The sequence below is a fragment of the Microcebus murinus genome, chromosome 4 (genome assembly GCF_040939455.1).
Source record: "Microcebus murinus isolate Inina chromosome 4, M.murinus_Inina_mat1.0, whole genome shotgun sequence".
NCBI classification, from domain to species: domain Eukaryota; kingdom Metazoa; phylum Chordata; class Mammalia; order Primates; family Cheirogaleidae; genus Microcebus; species Microcebus murinus.
The window spans coordinates 32,063,030-32,083,010 of NC_134107.1; the positions used below are offsets into that span (position 1 = coordinate 32,063,030).

Here is a 19,981-nt window from a genome sequence, read left to right on the forward strand (position 1 = left end):
CTCAGGCAACTAGCAGGCTCTCCTCTCCCGACTTCTGTGGCTAAGTGGACCGACTGCATAGACGTTAGACACCAACCTCTGCATCCCTCCCTATATCCAGCATCTCAGGAAGCCTGCTATCACTAGAGCAGGAGACTGGGAGGAGAGAAAAAGGGTTGAAAAATAAAAATATGAACATCTAGAAAGAACAATTTGAGGTTGGAAAAGAAAACGTGGACTAATGATGTATCCCAGCCCTGCACAGAACTCTGGCCTCATTTGAAAATAGGCCTTCACATTTAATTCAGGGCACGTTAGGTTATTCTCAAATGAGACTTTTAATTTCAAATATCTGCAATTGCCAGAAAGGAAAAAAAAAATTGACTTACAGGTCTGCAATTCAAAAGATCTCTGATAAAAGCAGTACTTGGAAACTCAAAGTTCTTTTTCTAAAATAACAGTCCTGCTTTTTTTTTTCAGTCTAAAAGTTATATATAAAACTATAGGAAAATTTGAAAATATAGAATAGCATCAGGAAATGAAATAAAATAAAAACAATCTATAATCCATCTATCACAAGCTAATTCTTCTTATCATTTTGGAGTATTTGTTTCCATGCTTATTTTTTCCCCGCACAAACCTTTATTATTTATCATATCTATATAACATCATATCTTGCTATTTGCACTTGCATCTTTAAGTGGCTTTAAATATAACAAAAGCATAAGTATTTATTTCTACATGGCATTGCAATGCTTTCCTCATAAACTTATTTGACAAATACTTTATTACTAAACATTTGGATGGTTACTACTTTTTTACTATTGTAATTAACAATTGATAATCATAAATACTACAGCATAAATCTTAATACTACATACTGTTCTACTGTATGCATGCCTTTATTATTGAACATTTAGGTTATCAACTTTTTGCTACTATAATTAACAATTGATTAATATAGTATTTTCCAAAGCGTATGTTACAGAGTATAAGTTTCATAGAATAATAAAAGATATTACAAAAAAGTTTATAGCAATATTGTTCATAGCAGTAAAAAAAACTGAAAATTCACAGGTTATTGATAAAAGACTAGATGAATGAGTTAAGGTATATGAAATATACCACAATGAAATGACACAGAGTAGTGAAAATGAGTGAACTATGGCTATTCCTATCAACATGGATAAATACAACAGCCTGATGTTGGGCAAAAGAAACAAATCACGGAATATGAATTCAAAAACAGGCAAAACAACATGATATATTATTTAGGGATACACACATGAATGGTAAAATCTATACAAAAATATGGAAATGATTTCATACAAAATTTAGAATAATGCTCAACTCTGAAGGGAGGGAAGGAAGTATAATCAGAGAAGCCTTTTATATGAAAGGCTTCTGGGGTAAGGTAAGTGCAATGTTTTTACCCTTTGGGTTGTGAGTTCTTTTTATTAGTGTTCTTTGAATTGTGCATATTTCTTATATTCTTTTGTATATATGCTACATATAACAATTAAAAAAACAGATATTACTACAACCCATAAAAAGTGGGCAAAAGATATGATAGATACTTCACAAAGGAAGATATTTGAATAGCCGATAAGCACATAAAAAATGCTCAGTGGGGGAATTCAAATTAAAACCACAAGATACCACAGTATACCCACCAGAATGGCTAAAATAAGAAGGACTGACAACACCAAGTGTTGATGAGGATGTGAAGCAATTGGAATTCCATGTCTGGTTTGCGGGAGTGTAAATGGTGCAACCACTTTGCAGAAAGATCTAGCAGTTTCTTATAGAACTAACATGCATCAACCCAGTGAACCAGAAATTCCATTCCTATTTCCAAGGAAAATGAAAGCATGTGGCCACAAAAAGACTTGCAGAAGAACATTCACAGCAACCTTGTTTAAAGCTGCAGACTGGAAACAGAGGAATGGATAAACGAACTATAGTATGTTCACACAAGAGAATATTATTTGGCAACAAAAATAAACTACTGAATAATGCAACAAAATGGATGAATCTCTAAAACACTATGCTAGATCAAAAATGCTTTATACAAAAAAGTATTGCTGTAGGATTCCATTTATATGAAGTGCTAGAACTTCAAAACTAATCTATGGTTTGGAAGTGTATAGAATTGCATGTTATGGAAAGTATAAGGAAATGATGTATGTTACCAAATACAAAATAGTAACGTAGTATATAATATTAGTTGCAGAACCTAGATTGTGAGTGTTTGGGCATGCACTATATAATTTTTTCAACCTTTCTGTGAGTTTGAAAACATTCATAATAAAATGTTAGGGAAATGCAGATATTACCACAAAAAACAAGGGTCTTATTAACATTTCAATTTGGAAACAAGTATGTTGAACAAAATGAAGGGTTTTTATAGGCACATATGCTTTGGGAATCTTCAGGATGGGGCTATGGGATGCAGACTTGCCCAGACCAGTTTGGCCAGACAGCACCTTTACCTCAAGACACCTTACAGGTCATTTTCTGGACACTCTCTGGAAAACACTGTCCTTACCCTTTTGTCTTTGTGTTCTCCTCTATCTCCTCCAGATGAATTTCTAGGAGTTAGTCTGTCATCCTCTAAAAGGTTCTTGTCTAAATTACTCACTTGCCCTCCAGAAAGGTCAAACTCATTTATGAGTGTTTGAAAAAGCCCACTTCACTGCATCCCCATCATTACTAGGTAGTGCCATTTTTTTGAGCTTTGCTAGGTGAAAATGGCATCTTGTGGTAGTTAAAACTTGCATTACTTTGATTACAAATAAAATCAAACATTTAAAAAATGTCACTAGTCATTTGTATTCCCTTTTAGGACTCCATTTTTCAAATATGTCAACTAGAGAAATACTTTTACATTTTAGACATCTAAATCTGCATATTCATGAAGGTGGCTCATCTTTTAAAATGATCTGAGAGCCCAGAAGAAAGGCCTCTGGGTGGAAGGATGATGTAAGCTGTGTAGAGTGAATTTTTAGAGGGGAAACTTGGCATGTCTCGCTTTTCCCTATTGGGAAAGGAGGTGGGGAGAGTGTTAACACAACCAGGTAGAAGGTGAATGACCATTCAAATATCTAATAACTTCACTCAATTTTGATTTAATAGCAAATTCTTCTTACCGAAATTTCTTTAAGGGTGAAGCCAGAAGGTGATCTACAGCCTCTGTAAATTAGGGATTTGCAGAAATAAACCCCCACCTGCTTTCCTGAGACTTTCCAGGCAGCTAAAAGGGCCAAGTGCACTGAGCCCTTAGAAGAAATGAGGGAAAGAACATCTCTCTGGGAACTTTTAGACATGCAGAATGTGCCAGGTTTCTTAGGTTTACAAATAACACCAGGAATGTAACGTGGTCCTTCCTCCCCCTTTGGCTGATGCAAATCCCATTTCACAGTTGTCTGAGCACCAGTGACTTCCTTTCTGTCATTTGGAAGAGTGTAAATTACAGGGCTCACATGAAAGCTACAAAGGGGAAACCACAAACCTGGAATCAACCATCCCCTCCCCTTATGATGAGGCTGTTACAGACCACAAAAATTTTAGAACGAGCAGGATAAAGGGTCAAATTCACCAGCTGTGAATGGAGGGACCCGGAGTCTCCATCAGGGGCATGATGCTGACTCACGCAAGGAAATGTGTTCTAGGAGTTGGGTTGTTTGTACTCACAAGATTGCCTGGGGACATGATCTGCAGACAGACTGTGCTAATGGCTGCAATTTCTCTTGAAATGCTTCCTCATAGATGTGTGATACTATGCATTTGTGCCATGGTTCAGTTACACTCTAGATGTGGGCAATGACCCATTGGGGGTTCACATGCCAGGGATAGTCCAGATTCCAATTAGGAAGTCCCTACTCCAGAGGCAGCTACCAGGAGTATTTCTATAATTTGATATGCTCAACAGTGCTGTGTTAATTAGCATGACAAATGTTAGAGATGGGCTCTCATTGGTGAAGTTAGTGGTATTCAAAACATGTGGATTGGCTAGGACATGCTACAGACACCCCCACACCTACAGGAACTAGATGAGGCCTCTAGAGAGGCTTAGAACCCGTGCCCCTGGGGATGACTACTGCCTTGATCAGGCTGCCTCCGAGGCAGACCCTTAGAAGAGCTGAGTGCGTGTAGTTTATCTGAGAGGTGCAAGGAACTGACAGGAGGGTGAGGAGGTGATACAGGAATGGAAAAGGAGCCTACAAGTGGTGCATTATTAAACCAGTTACCACAGTGGGTGACTCAAGCTCGATTCTGTGGAGAAGCTCTGGAAGTGATCGAAAACATACATTCCAGAATTCTCCTAGCCAAGAGGCAAGAGAGGTAGGATATTTATACCTCCATCACTGGTTAATGCCCAGGCAATTCTGGCCAGGATGGCATGTGCAAAGTGGGTTCTGGATCTTAAAAGCAGACCTCCGATAAAGACCCCAAGGCTGGCTGCTGGAATTCCCATCAGCGTGCATAGCAATGGTAGGGAGAAAGGGGCAGAGCACCAGTAGTGTCTGCTACTTCTCTCTCTAGGCCAAATCTCTATGTCATGGTCAGGTGTTCACCATAAGTTTGGAGGGTTCCTTTTGTTGAAACTGACTCAATACAGATAACAGAACCCTGCCTCTGGAGTCCCGGTGCATCTGCCATTCATAGTAGTGGTGGTGAGACAGCCTAAAGGGACAGAGAGCTGGGACCTCATTGGGCTTACAGAACAGGATGACAAGTTTGTGCTAGCTTACTAAGACCTTTGTTTCATGAATACCTGCATGTGTGCAGATTTTCTTCTGAGACCTCCTTTTTTTATAATCTAGTTAGTGACAAGGTAGGAGGAGGAGCTCTCACCCTCCTTCATGTTTTTGATGGTTATGACCATCAACACCAAAACCTAAGAGCAGTGTTGACTAAATTAATTTAATTTTTGAAATTTTAATTTTAAAGTTTGCAGCATGGATCCTCCTCTGTACACATGTATTTATTTAGTTTAAGGAAGCACATCCCCCCAGAGTTATCAGAAAACCCCAGAGGCGTTGCACACACTCACCTGTACAGTGTAGCTCCCCAGGGTGGTGGCCCGTTTAAACCGCCGGCCTTGTTGCTGCGACATCATGAACAGCTGGGCCAGGCGCTGCTCCATGACTCGGGCGAAGCTCTGGTTGTGCAGGCCCACCAGCGAGTTGTCCACGCCCTGCAGCACTGCGGATGCAGATGGCAGAGGTTTTTTGCTAGTTCTTACTCAGCAGTCCTGGCTCAGGGCTGCCCTTATTTCATTGTTCCTTCTCAACAGCTTTGCTGAAGAATCTGAGCTTCACCCTGCAATTCAATCCTTTCCATCTGGGCAAACCACCCTGTTCAGTGTTCTCATCTCTCCCTCCTCTCTGGAGCCCTTTTGGTGGCCACCCTAAAACTTCCCAGGGCCCCTCAATTCATCTCCCATTCAAGCACAGGACAGCTTATTGGAAAGGGTGGGCTCTCCCTGGGTTCTGGCACTTGCTGGGCAAGCCCCTGGCCCTCCCTAAGTCCGTGTGCTTCTCTGTAAAAAGGGAATAAAACAGTGCACATCACAGCAAATATATTCCTAATGAGCTCTAAGGTTTAAATGAAACATGATGGATAAGCGGCTTAGCACAGGGCCTGGGGCCTGGAAGGCGAGTGGAAGTCCTTTCTTTCCCACCCCTCCTCCACTGCTAGGCTTTGGGTACACCCAGGCATCTGGAGTTCCAGTCCAGGGCTAGTGCATGCAGGAGGGTTTTAATGAACTCTAAGGCCATCCTAGGACTGTGTGGTCACTTACTATGGGGACGATTGCCTTTTTCTATCTGCCACCAAGCCCAGTCCCTTGGGAAGCACATTTCACTCCAAACACACAAGCATTGCCTTCAAACACAGTCATGCCTAAAATTTAAAAAAATGCTAAAAACAATTCTCATTTTCTTAAAGAAACCAAAATTTACAAGGGCTAGGAATGTAATATAAGGTTTTCCATTCAATAGCGTTTGTTCTACCATAGTCCAGCCAAGGATCATCAATACCACCCAGCTGCCAGGACACACAAACAGCTTGGATATAAAGAACGTGTGGTAGTTACAGTCAGGTAGGACAGGGTGCCACCAGCAGCCAATACTAACGGTCACGTTCTGTATGGGGCCAGCAAGCGACTAGCAACAGCAAGATACAGAGAATGATGTTTAAATGGATCAAGAGAAATAGCCGAGTGGCGTTGGTAGTACAGTGGTGAGCATAGCTGGCTTCCAAGAGAGAAATAAATCCCACAGCTGGGTCTCAGAAATTACTTCTTTGAAGCCATAAATGACAAATAATCCCCCTGGAAGGTATAAAGCAGCTCTCTTTCTAGGGCCCGGCTCATCCGTCAGCTGAATTCCTGCAAACCAAGATAAACCAAAGAGCTGCAATGTTCCCTATGTAACAGGTCCCAGAGAGGACCCTCGGAATCCCTCGAGACACAGCTGTCAGACTATGGAAGAGCTGGCCCCATATAGAACAGCCCATGCACTTGCCAGTTCCAAGGTGCCTCCTCTAGCAAAACGACAGCTCAAACTGCTGATGGATACTACAAAACTGGCCTCTCCTGACCCCTGGACAACATTGAGAGAGAGGACACATGGGAGAGTCAAGGGGCATCATTGTGGATTATTTTATGGGAACCTCAGTGACGATTCTCAAGCAGACATCAAATAAATGGAACAGTCAAAAGCCTCCAGGTGACAAGTTCTGGAAAGAGCAGTGATGGTTGTACAACACTGTGGATATACTTAAAGCCACTGAACTGTATGCTTAAAAATGATTAAAATGGTGAATTTTATGTTAGGTGTATTTTACCATAAAATTTTTTTGGAAAAAAAAATGCCCCAGGGAAGTGCAGGAGGCTGTGGAAAGCTCCCACAGGGTTACAGGGAATCAACAACCGGGCAATTTCCACGTTTCATCACTGCTATCTGCAAAGACGATGACTCCTTCCCTGGGGGCAGCAGGATGAGCCTAGGTTGGAGGCAGTGGCCTGAGTTTAAATCCAGGCTTGACTTACCGAGTGTTCTAGAGCAAGTCTCTGAGTTTCTCTGCATTTCAGTTTCCTATCTGAGAACACGGGGCTCACTGTCTACTCCTGATTCTGTCGTTGTGAAGCATAGATAATTTGATAAAAAATGCTTCTGGCTGAGTAATAGATGGTATACATATACCACATTTTATTAATCCACTCATGTATTGATGGGCACTTGGGCTGTTTCCACATCTTTGTGATCGCCAATTGTGCTGCTATAAATATTCAAGATCATCCTTCTAAGTGAAGGATCACAAGAATGGAAAAACAAACACCACATGTATTCACTATTAAATTAGAACTAATTGATCCACGCTCATGTGGACATATGGCGGTAAAATTCAACAGAATTCAAGCAGGTGGGAGGGGGAGGAAGGGATGGGTAAATTCGCTCCTAACGGGTACGATGCACACTACCTGGGTGATGGACACACTTATAACTTGGACTCAAACTCTAAAAAAGCAATTCATGGAACCAAACTGTTTGTGCCTTTGTAATACTGTGACATTAAAAACAAAAATTTTATCAGGAAAAAAAATGCTTCTGGCATGGTGGGATCAGGCACTTGGTAGAATGCAGATAAGTAGGAGCTGTTGTTGTTGTTGCAAAGTGACCTCGTCTTCACTAGGCACATGCTTAAAAGAGGAAGAAATAACACAGAGCGTTGAAACGTGTCCTAGGATGCAGCTCCTCTCCTCTCCCCTAGAAGTGTGGCGGGCCTCGGGCTCCCGGCCCTCTCTGCCAGCCTGGAAGGCAGCAGAAAGGAGCATGCACCCCTGTCTCCCACAGTGACACGGAAGCCACAGAACCACAGAAGCTTGGGCCTGGTGCGGGCGTCCAGGAAGCTGGCAGCCCTTTTAGTGCATCAGCCAGGGTGCCAGTCCCCCAGCCCCAGCTGTCACTGATTCAGATTAGAGCAAGGGGGCAAGTCCCCAGCTGTGTTCAAAGGAGACGACTTTTACATCACTGTTTTTAGTCCTTGTTTATTTACAATGACAGCGGGCCCTACAATGCAAGTGATCAGGCCTGGTTTGGCATTCTGTCCTCAGGCTAAATAGTTTTATCAGTGGTTGAATCCAACACATGCAGCACTGAAATAATCTTAATGCCCGGCTAATCCCTTTCCTTCATCCTACAGGTGAGAGCGTGAAGTCCAGAGGGCCTGAGTGGCTTGCTCAGGGACGTGGGAGGTCAGCCAATGGCAGAGCTGAGACCAGAAGAGATCCTTCCTTTGTTAGGTCTGGGATATTTCTGCTCCCGTGGGTGAAATAAAGACAGATGAATGAACCCGAGATGGGTCCCTGGATGGCACGGTAGCTCCTGGTGAAGAGGGACTGCAGGAGTCACCTTAAGCCAACGATTCCCCATCAAGGAGGGACCTACGCTCTGGGAAAGGACGAAGGGTACAGTGTGCAAAAACCTATTTAGTATAAGTTTAGTTGGAAAAACAGATGAAAGCATGCCAGGCTTTTATAATGCAAACCACAGAAAGGGAAGTTGCTCCAGATCGTCTTGGCTGTTAGCAACTAGCGGAAGACAGCTCGTGATGACCATCTGGAAGTAAAGGCTGAGCTAAGCTACCTTCGTCTCTCAGCTCCCCATCCCCTACCCGCTGTGTGAATGACGGGGCGGATTGGTGGTGGCTGCCCAGGGGTTTGGAAAGTGGGCATGGGCTAATGGGAAAGCAGAACGGTCATCCTGAGACCCGGCTCCAGCCCCTCCCAAGCACTACCACTGACCCAAGAAGCCCCAAACACAGCCATGGAAGCCACTGTCTTTTCTGGTCACCAACAGCAATAACAGCAATGACAAATAAGGGTTTCATAAGTGAGTGGGGAGAGGGTTAAGTTCCAGGAGAGTCCTAAAAACAGGACCACTTGTGGAGCTTTTTATTAAGGTTATGTCACCAAAATAGAGGCAGGGCAAGACACCGGTAGCTGAGGACAGGGTGACACCGGCGTTGACAAGGACAGCCTGTGTTCAAGGGTGGGTGTGTTTTCTCACTGCATGGAAACCTTATAGTTAATAGATAAGGAGAAATAGATGCAAGTTAAAAAGTGCCATTCCTTGTGGAGGAAACATGATTTTGTACATGTTACATAACCTGCTGGCTCCAAAAATGTGTTGCTCGGTTAGCATTGTTTCTCTCTTGGGCATAAACCCTGGGGTGGGTTGGCTTTTTGCTTGCCTTCTTAGCAGGCAAAATAATCTCTGCATACCTATGGCTCTGCAGGTGGGAGGAACGGGGGAAGAAATGTGATTTTCTGCAATTTAGGAGCGGTCTGGAGCAGGCTTCATTAAGCAGGGGTGTACAGTCCTTAGTGTCTCAGGTGGTAGCCCATCTGCTGCTCATTCGGGACAGCAGTGAGGGAGAGGATGGGAGGAGGAGGAAGGGAGGAGTGAGACCAGGCCTGCTTACCCAGGCACAGCTTCCATCCCTCCTGAATTGGGTCCCCTGAAATTCCTATATTGAAGTCCTACCCCCCAGGACCTCAGAATGCGACTGTATTTGAAGACAGGGATTTTAAAGAGGTAATGAAGTTAAAATGAGGTCATTAGGGGAGCCCTCGTCCCATATGACTGGTGTCCTCATAAGAAGAGAAGATCAGGACACAGACAGGCACAGAGTGAAGACCATATGCAGATACAGGGAGAAGAGGCCACCTACAAGCCATGGAGAGAGGCCTCAGAAGATGCCGACCCTGCGACACCTTGATCTCAGGCTTCCAGCCTCCAGCACCATGAGAAATTTCTGTTCTTTAAACCACCCGGTCTGTGGCCCTTTGCTACAGCAGCCCGAGCAGACTCATATTCTGCTCCTTCTGTTCCTCCCCTTTCTGGCTGAGCTGGTCACTTTTCCTCCTACAAACATCTGTTCGCTCCCTTTGCTCTCAATCCTTGTTTCTCTAACTTCCAGAGCTATTGTTGGGCTTTTGAAAAACACAAACAAGAACTTTTTGGCTGTTCCCTAAAGCCCCGCTGGGAAATGTCAAGGAACAAAAAAGAAAACGCCACCAGTACCCCCTTCCACGTCCACCTGCACTCTCTGTCAGTACACGCCAGGATTGGTGCAGGTGCACGACTCGCGCCAGGGGAGGAGACACGTGCGTGCCTGGCCCTCCTCTGGCTTTAATTTGGGGTTTTGTAGGGCCGTGCAGAAAGGCCCACCATCTACATGCAGATCACCATTCACATGGACATGCCTTAGATGTCCACAGGGTAAGGCTATAACTTCTGATAGGGCCACTTTTTGCAATGACGCCGCCGGGTGAGGACTTGGAAGGTAGCCGTTCTGAAGTGTTTGGCTAATGTTCGTCTTCGGTGTGATGTCTTTTCTTATCTCAGCTTACTCCATTCACTTCTGGTCCTGTAGAAGTCACTCCCTTACTTGTAAGAAAGGACCAAAGAAAGTGCCAATCCTATAATTGAATGGCCTGCAATTTTATTATTTTATTATTATTTTGTTAATTTCAGAATATTAGGGAAGTACACACATTTTGATCACATATAATGCCTTTGTCTCGCCCAAGCCAGGGCTATAAGCTTGCCCTTCCCCCATACAGTGTTCACTGCACCCATTAGTTGTGAGTTTACCGACCCCCACCTTCCCCCTCTCACCTGACCAGCATCCAGTGAATATTACTTCCATGTGAGCACCTTAGTGTTGATCAGTTAATACCAATTTGATGGCGAGTACATGTAGTGCTTGTTTTTCCATTCTTGTGATACCTCACTTCAAAGGATGGGCTCAAGCTCTATCCAGGATAATATAAGAGGTACTAGATCACCATCGTTTTTTGTAGTTGAGTAGTATTACATGGCATACCTATACCACATTTTATTAATCCATTCACGGATTAATGGACACGTGGGTTGTTTCCACATCTTTGTAATTGTGAATTGTACTGCAATAAACATTTGAGTGCAGATGTCTTTATCATAGAATGTCTTTTTTTCCTTTGGTAGATACCTAGTAGTGGGATTGCTAGATCAAATGGTACTTCTACTTTTAGCTCTTTGAGATATCTCCAAATTACTTTCCATAGGGGTTGTACTAATTTGCAGTCCCACCAGCAGTATAAGAGTGTTTCTTTCTCTCCACATCCATGCCAGCATTTGTTGTTTTGGGGCTTTTTGATAAAGGAATAGGCTGAAATTTTAAAAAACCAAACCAATCTGACAGCATGAAGAGCAGAAATAACAAAATAAGGGATTACCTGTGATGACCCAATAGTCTCTGGTTGTTTCTGATATATCAAGGTTGGGATATTCCAGTGCTAAAACAAACAAGAAACACTCCAAATTACTTTCATAGGCTTTATTTATAAATATTGTTAAGGGAAACAGACATAAGTGACAAAATAGCAAGCAGCTAAATCTTGCTTTATCATCCTTGCGAATTCCAGGACATAAATGCCAAAACTATCTTGTTGTCCAGAAAACTAAAAGACTCAGTAAAAGGTTTTCTAGGGTTTGTGGGTTTCTGCTCTTTCAGTATTTCCATTAAAACCTTCTTGAATGGAAAGCCTTCATCATCAAGAGCCACAGCCAGAACCTGTCCTAGTTGTAGCTTTCTTTTTAAAAAATTATCCAAACTTCCATTAACATGTTTTAGGAATGATTTTATCTTGGATGGATTTTTTCCAATGTCAGGGACTTAAGTTTAGTAGCAAATACCTGTAACAAAAGGCCCCATATTTCTTTACAAGTATGGTGACTACTGGATTTAATACATGCAATGGTCTCAGTACAGTGCCTGGCATACAGTTAGTGCTCAATAAATCTTACTTGCAGTTATCAGAATATCAAAATAATGAAAGAAAATAAATTCTTCACATGCTTCCCTGTGACATAATGCCATCTGTTATGACATCATCTGTTCCCTAAAATCCAGGGTCATCTTTATTTATTACATGGAAGTTTATAAAAGCTTGCCATTAAACAAACATTCCAAAAAAATTCTGAATGGCTCCTACGTGCTAAGTATATTCACCTACCTATCTTGTTTATTATCTTGTTTATTTACAATATCAACAACAACCATGGAAGGAAATTATGAGATAATTTTGCTGATATGTTATTTTAAAAAAAAAAAAACTTGCTCAGTGACTTTGGGAAATGTAAGAATGATTAAATTTAAGAGAACGTACCTTTACTTCTTTTGGCTACCAAGTAAGTGTTTGGATACAAAATGCAGGCTGCATCGTCCTCGAAGTCTATGCCTACTGCATGGCAATGAGGGTTATGTAAAGGAAGCGCTAGAAGACAGCGAGGCCACAAGACTAGGGGGACCTCACGGAGTGCAGTGACAATGTGGATTGCAAATGAGTTGCATTATGGAATCTAGAGGCAGGGCAGGAGCTGAAGGTCAGGAACATGTGCTGGCGGCACAAATGGGAGGAAAGCACCATGACCCAGATTCCTGTGAGGACAGACGCCCTCACAGGCAGTACTGTAAGCCCAGAAGGCAGACTGCTTGGGTTCAAATCCCAGGTTCTGTGTCTCACTAGGTATGTGAGAGTGGGTGTTCCGTGAAACCCCTTGGAGTTTCAGTTTTCTCCTCCGCAAAATGGGGCTGATGTTGCACCTACCTTTTAGGGCAGTTGTGAGGATTAAATGAGATAAGAGACATGTGAAGGCTGGATGAAGACACCTAGCAACTGCTTTCTTTCAGTGTGCTTTTCACCGATTCAACCCCAATCCATCTCATATCCCAGTTGCTGCTTTATGATAAAAGAGGTAGTATGTGGCCCAGCACGGCAGATGTTCGCTAAATGGAGAAAGGCCCCAGGGAAAACCACAGGGCCCGGTACGAGGTGGGCATACTCACGTTCAGCAATGGTGAGCGGCGGGTAGGTGAGGTAGAACCCCACCAGCTCAGCCGAGAGCTGGCTGAGGAGGCTGCTGGCAACGGTGCCGTTGAGGAACGTGCTCTGATTGCCCACGACGTACACCAAGGTGACCGCCTGGGAGGCGTTGGACGTGCTCACAATCTGAATCGACACAGGAGGAAAGGGGAGGGAAACATGCCAAATAAGAGAGGGTCTGTTTCATGGAGGCCATGGGAGAAGGTTAAGCTGAAGTTGAGGGTAGGAATGAAAGGGAGGTGGGGAAACAGCAAGAAAAGAGACAAGAATAACGACAGTCGTCATTTTCTGATGGCTTGCTAAGTGCCAGGCATTGTGCTATGGGCACATCATCTTATTCAATCCTTACTGTGACCCTAGAAGGTGTATCTAGTTAAGACCCCCTTTCACAGATGAGAAAACTGAGGCCCAGAATGATCAAGGGACTTGCCCAGGGCCACACAGCTAATAAGTGACAGTCAGGATTTGAACCCAGGTACTTTGACTTCAGGTTCTTAACCGCTGGTGCATGTAACTTTTCCTGGAGCTAAGTTGTCTCAGGTTACTTTTATGGTTCTGAAAATATAGAATAGAGCTTAGAAATGTTAAATTTAAGGAGACCTCAACTGCTCCAACAGAGAAAGCCTGAGTTAAACTTTCAGGGAATTTTAAAGTTGAAAAGACCAGGAATGTACAAGCTGATCACCAACCTAGTCACGGGTACAGCAACTGAACCTTATTATAAAAAGAATTCAGAAATATAAAATATGTTCTTTAGAGAGCAATTACATTTCCTTGTGGTCTATTAATTCAATATAGAACATGTAAAAAATGAGAAGGCATGGTTTTCTTCTCACATTTTGTCTAAGTCAGTTTTTTGAGTTGCCGCAAAATGAGGTTTTTCTGGGTCAATGTATGGACAAAAATATCCCACAGACGAGATTTGAAAAACACAGGCAGTAGGAAGTCATTCAACGTGGCAAGACATTTTTTTGTCGGGCTTTGTGTGGGGTGTCTTCCCTTCCCCCTCCAAAGCTGCTGGCCACCCCACCCTCTCTGGTCTCTCCTGCACACCCGCCAGGCAGAGCTTGTTGACCACTTCAGTGGGCTGCTCTGCCCTCTGGCTCCAGCTAACGGGGCTCTGGAGGATATGGGAGAATATGGTAGAGAGCGAGGAGAGGAAGGTCAGAGTAGGATGCTCTGGACTCTCTCTTTGCAGGGGCAAGCTGGCTCTGGTCAGGCAGCTACACCTGCTCCACCCCTTTGCCCCATCAGGAGTCCTGGGGACTGCCCAGTCCCTGCAGTCACCCTAGCGCCTGCCCACGCTTCTACAAAGGGTGCCTTTTATTGAAATTTCCTCAAATTACTTACATTCAAGAGTGCACCCTCTTCCCTGCCAACGTACTGACCGATTCCCGGTCTTTCCTAGACATTTGCACACTCAGACACAAAGGTCCCTGCCCCTCTCCTTTGATTTTTTTTTAAATTACTTTTTGCAGACTTTAAAACACGGATACATAATATTTGTCTGTATTTATGGGGTACATGTGATATTTTGTGAGATGCATAGAATGTGCAATGATCAAGTCAGGGTATTTTTGGGGTATCCATCACCAAAGAAGACTGTCAAGAAGAGAGTCTTCACTTTATTTCCCACTTTTGCCCATAATTGGAAGATCCTTTTTAATTCTCAGATCCACAGCATGTATTCCCAAGATGAATGATAAACTGAGTCAACATTTCTGCTCAACTCTGACTCTCCACTCTGGAAGCATTTCTGGACTGTGGTTTAGCCGCAGGAATTCATGCCTCTTTTTCAAGGTACCAAAAAGAAAGGCACTTCTTTTCTGAACAATTCAAGAGATCTCACCATACTGCTACCTAAAATAAAATACTGGAAAAAAAACTTTTCAATTTTTTATCTCTATTGTAAACATTCTATTTTTCAACTTTCAACAAAACTAAATAACCCTGGATCCCAAGGAAGCCTGTAAAGTTTGCAATATGGGTGGTGGTACCTCTGTATATACGACATTCAACAAGGTAATTAATCATTTTTTGTGGCAAAATATATAAAATTTACCATTTTAACCGTTTAAAGTATACAGTTCAGTGGCATTAAGTATATTCACATTTTGCATAACCATCACCATCATCCATCTCCAGAACATTTTTATCATCCAAAACTGAAAGTCTGTGCCTATTAAATGACTCCTAATTTCTACCTTCGTACAGCCCCGGGCAATCACCATTCTACTTTCTAGATACCTCTTATCGGTGAAATCACTTATTGGTTCAACAACTCTAGATACCTCTTATAAGAAAAAACATACAGTATTTATCCTTTTGTGACTAACTTAGTACACTTAACAAAATGTCTTCAAGGTTCATCCATATCCTTGCATGCATCAGAATTTCCTTCCTTTCTGAAGGCTGAATAATATTCCATTGTGTGTCTATATAAATATATATATATATAACATACACACACACACACATAATACATTTGTTTATCCATTCATCTATTGAAGGACACTTGGGTTGCTTCTACCTTTTGGATATTGTGAATAATACTGCTATGAACATGGGTGTACAAATACCTGTTCAAGTCCCTATTTTCAGTTCTTTTTGGTATATACCCAGAAATGAAATGGCTGGACCATATGGTAATTCTATGTTTAATTTTTTGAGAAACCACCATACTCTTTTCCAAATGGCTGCACCAGTTGACATTCCCACTAGCAATGCACAAGGGTTCCAATTTCTCTACATCCTCACCAACATTTATTATTTTCTGTTTTTTGAGAATAGCCATACTAATAGATGTGGAGTGGTATCTCATGGTTTTGATCTGCATTTCTTTAATGATTAGTGGTGTAGAGCATCTTATTATATGCTTACTGGCCATTTTTTAGAGAAATGTTTATTCAAGTCCTTTCTCCATTTTACAATAGGTTTCTTTTAAATTATTAAATTGTAGGAGTTCTTTCTATGCTCTGGATATTAACTGCTTATCAAATATATGATTTCCAAATATTTTTCATCTATTCTGTGGGTTGCCTTTTCACTCTGTTGATAGTGTTCTTTGATGCATAAAAGTTTCTAATTTTGATAAAGTCTAATTTATCTATTTTTTCTTTAGTTGCCTATGCTTTTAGTGTCAAATTCAACATATCATTGCCAAATCTTGTGTCATAAAGATTTTTTCCCTCTGTTTTCTTTGAAGAGTCCTATAGTTTTACTTCTTTCATTGGTTCTTTGATCCATTTTAAGTTAACTTTGGTATATGATGTTAGGTAAGAGTCCAACTTCATTCTTTTACATGTGGATGTTCAGTTTTCCCAATTTGTTGAAAAGACTGTCCTTTTCCCACTGAATAGCTTTGGCATCCTTGTCAAAAATTATTTGGCCATATACAATGGGGTTTATTTCCACATTCTGTAATCTATTTCATTGGTCTATGTGTCTGTCTTTATAACAACACCATATTGTTTTGATTACTGTAGCTTTGCAGTAAGATTTGAAATCAGGAGGTATAAGACCTCCAATTTTGTTCTTCTTTCTCAAAATTGCTTTGGCTATTAACAGGCCCTTGAGATTTCATATGAGTTTTAGGAAGTATTTTTCTATTTCCACAAAATCACTTGGATTTTGATAGAGATTATATTAAATCTGGAGATTCTTTTGGGTAGTATTGACACCTTAACAACATTAAGTCTCCTAATCCATGAACACAGGATGTTTTTCCATTTATTTGTGTCTTCTTTAATATACTCACTTTTTATAGCTAAGAAAAGTGTGATCACTCTTGGCAGCTGTTTAACACTGGCTCCAAAAACAAGAGGTCCACAGGCCTGAGACCAAGGCCACAGCACTGGTCCCTGAAAGTCATGCTCTGTCCCCCAAAGAAGATGCAAATACTGGTGACACTTTCCCCATCACCCCTTTATATTGACCCCGGTAGCTTCTGACCTCATCTGTGACTCCCACGCCATGATTCAGTTGGCTAATTAGATCTACAGCGGATGGAGTAGAAAGCAGTTGTTTTGCCTACTCAGCGTCCATTCTCCCTTCTATGACAGCACCACAATTTCCCTTGGAACCACCTCTCCTCTCCTCTCTGTCCATGTGCTTTGGATGGGGCCGCCCACCCGAGTTTCAGCAGTGGTCATCAGAGCCAGGCCTACTTGATTAGGAAAGTCTCTTTGGCCACAGTTAGTGATCTGAAAGGGGCACAATGAGTCCAATGAGAGCTAATCCCAAAATCTTCACTGGAATGACACTTGGGTTCCACAGACTATGGGCAACAGGATGAGCCATCCCAAGGGAGCTAAGGATGGTGCCAGCCCAGAGCAAAGCAAGCCAAGAGATGAAAAGAACTTCATGAAGAAAGCATGGAAGCACCTGGAATCAACTGTGCCTGAAGTAAATAAGCCTGAAGTTTCCAGTTCCATGAGCCAATCGCTTCCTCTTTTTGCCTTGTAAATTTATATTCTGTCACTTGCAACCAAAAACAGTCCTAACCTGAGTCAATTGTAATCTGGCCCCTAATACTAAAACTATAGAAGTTTAAAAAAAAGGATGCTTTTTCAATGACTCCCTGAATGAATGAGTGAATGAAATATTTACATGGTCTTATTGCACAAAGGATTCAAGGTGCTTTACAAATCATATGTTATCAAATAAAATGAAAAAGTTATTACATTACTAAACCAGGTCTTGGAAAAACAGATGAAAGACAATCCAACAAGGAATGGTTAGCATGTAGTTGTCTATGCATGATATAGGTTATGCAGGCAACAAATGTGGCTCTGGACTTCCTGTCCACTAATGGAAAAAGCCAAATGGGTGGGGTTAATAAAATGATTCATCCAATTATCCATTCATTTCGAATGCTGTTTAAATATTTAAGACTACCTAAAATCTGTTTAGATGCAATTCTCAAATCACCTGTTACAGCCTTTTCCAAGGAAGGTTTGTTACTTGATTTATAAAGTTTCATCTAATGGTCCATAACTACCATACAACAACACAAGAGAGGCTTCTTAAGGCCAAGGGCAGCTTATTTATCTTGGTGTCCCTCCCAGTGCCTGATAAATAGCAGGCACTCAATAAGTCTATGCTTCCTGAATACAATTAAAGTATGCTCTGCTGCCAAGATCTAAGTAGGCTCATGCACCTGTGAGGATCACAAATCCAATCAGAAAGAAAATGATTTCCCACAAGAGAGCTGAGTCACATTCCTTACATAAATCTTAAGTCTGTGACACATTTTTAGATCTTAGTCTAATATGAACCAAATCATAATGAGATACTTCCACATACACTTTGGATAAATCTAGAAAAGGAAAGCTGCTCATTCAAATTAAATTGTATGCTTTCTACATCATATTGGCTTTGCTGATAATTCACTTATGCTTAAATGTCAATTTCAAAACCACTGGGTCTAATTGCAAAGGCTTTAGTTCAGTCGTCAAAACAAAGACACTGAATAGAAGAGTTAATTAGAGAAATTTGGGGGATGGATGAATATCATTAAGAAGCATCTGTCCTTAGTGGGATAGTATCTACATAATAGCAAAAAATGGGTCTCAGAAAGGCTCCTGGTAGTGTGTATACTATTAATCCAGGAAGCTGAAAGATAGTGCACCAAGAGTGGGATTTCCCTAGGAATTAATTCTTATGTTTGCAAAAGTTTCATCAAGGACCTCATTTCTATATTGTATTGATGCTAGCATAGCATAGTGGATAAGAGTATGGGCTTTGAGCTCAAGTCCTTTTTCCATTCTCTACTGTGTGACCTTCTGGAAGTTTCCTTCCTTCCTTCCTTCCTTCCTTCCTTCCTTCCTTCCTTCCTCCCTCCCTCCCTCCCTCCCTCCCTCCCTCCCTCCTTCCTTCCTTCCTTCCTTCCTTCCTTCCTTCCTTCCTTTTTTTTTTCTGAGACAGAGTCTCCCTTTGTTGCCCAGGCTACAGTGAGTGCCATGGTGTCAACCTAGCTCACAGCAACCTCAAACTCCTGGGCTCAAGCAGTCCTGCTGCCTCAGCCCCCCAAGTACCTGGGACTACAGGCATGCGCCACCATGCCCGGCTAATTTTTTCTATATATGTATTAGTTGGCCAATTAATTTCTTTCTATTTATAGTAGAGATGGGGTCTTGCTCTTGCTCAGGCTAGTTTTGAACTCCTGACCTCTAGCAATCCTCCCGCCTTGGCCTCCCAGAGTGCTAGGATTACAGGCGTGAGCCACCACACCCGGCCTTCTGGAAGTTTCTTAACCTCTCTCTCAGTTCCCTCTTCTATGAAATGGAGGTAAGAATGCCTCAGAAGAATGTCTTGGGTATTATGTAGGAAAATATTTGTAAAACACTTAGCACAGTTCTTGGCACATAGTAAGCCCTCAATATAAAATGCGTGTGTGAGTGTGTAAATTAAGGTGACTGGAATAGAACCCGATGCAAATCACACAACAGGCAAATCTTAGTGAGTCAGCTACTTAAAATCGACTCCTTTATTCATTTTATATTAGACATTTGACATATATAGTAGAGTCTAGTTTAACTTTTTAAAATAGGAAATTTATTTGAAGGGACTGAGGAAGCTCGCCAGATGAGAAAATAAATATCAAACCCCAAACTACAGCAAGTAAACTGCGACACAGCATCCCTGCTGTCATGACCAGACTCCAGATACCCTCACCAATGTCTTGACTGTCTACATCACAAGCCTGAAGTACAAGGTTGCATGAACACAAAGCAGCTCTGAACGGGAGGACCTGAGGCATTTCTTGCCAACATTTGCACTGTGTTTGTCTGTCAACTACACAGCCTGAAACACCCTCCGCCCTACCTGAATCGTCAAGTTGCTTTTGGTACTCAGGACCTTCCTCTCAGCATCCTGGAAGGCTCTCTGCAGCCTCTGTTCCATCGTCTGAGCAAACTTGCAGGACTGTATGTTGTCTGATTGGCTCACAAACTGCAGCACTAGAATGAGAGTAATAAATCAGTGCTCACCAAAGCTCTATGTCTCAGTTCCTTGGATTTAATAGCGGTCATGATATAAAACAGCATGATTTTAGATTAGAGA

The 19,981-nt window shown here is 42.0% G+C and overlaps 1 protein-coding gene across 3 annotated transcripts in view; it reads right to left on the bottom strand.

Moving 5' to 3' along the window:
- KIAA1549L (KIAA1549 like) overlaps window positions 1–19,981 on the bottom strand; it is a 273,623-nt gene that overhangs the window by 80,469 nt on the left and 173,173 nt on the right. For all 3 annotated transcript variants that reach the window (XM_076002045.1, XM_076002044.1, XM_076002043.1), the window contains 4 exons: window positions 19,745–19,878; window positions 12,883–13,045; window positions 11,270–11,329; window positions 5,036–5,187 (listed from right to left, as the gene is read on the bottom strand). In XM_076002045.1, the coding sequence (XP_075858160.1) occupies window positions 5,036–5,187; window positions 11,270–11,329; window positions 12,883–13,045; window positions 19,745–19,878 (509 nt within the window). The remainder of the gene's footprint in view (window positions 1–5,035; window positions 5,188–11,269; window positions 11,330–12,882; window positions 13,046–19,744; window positions 19,879–19,981) is intronic.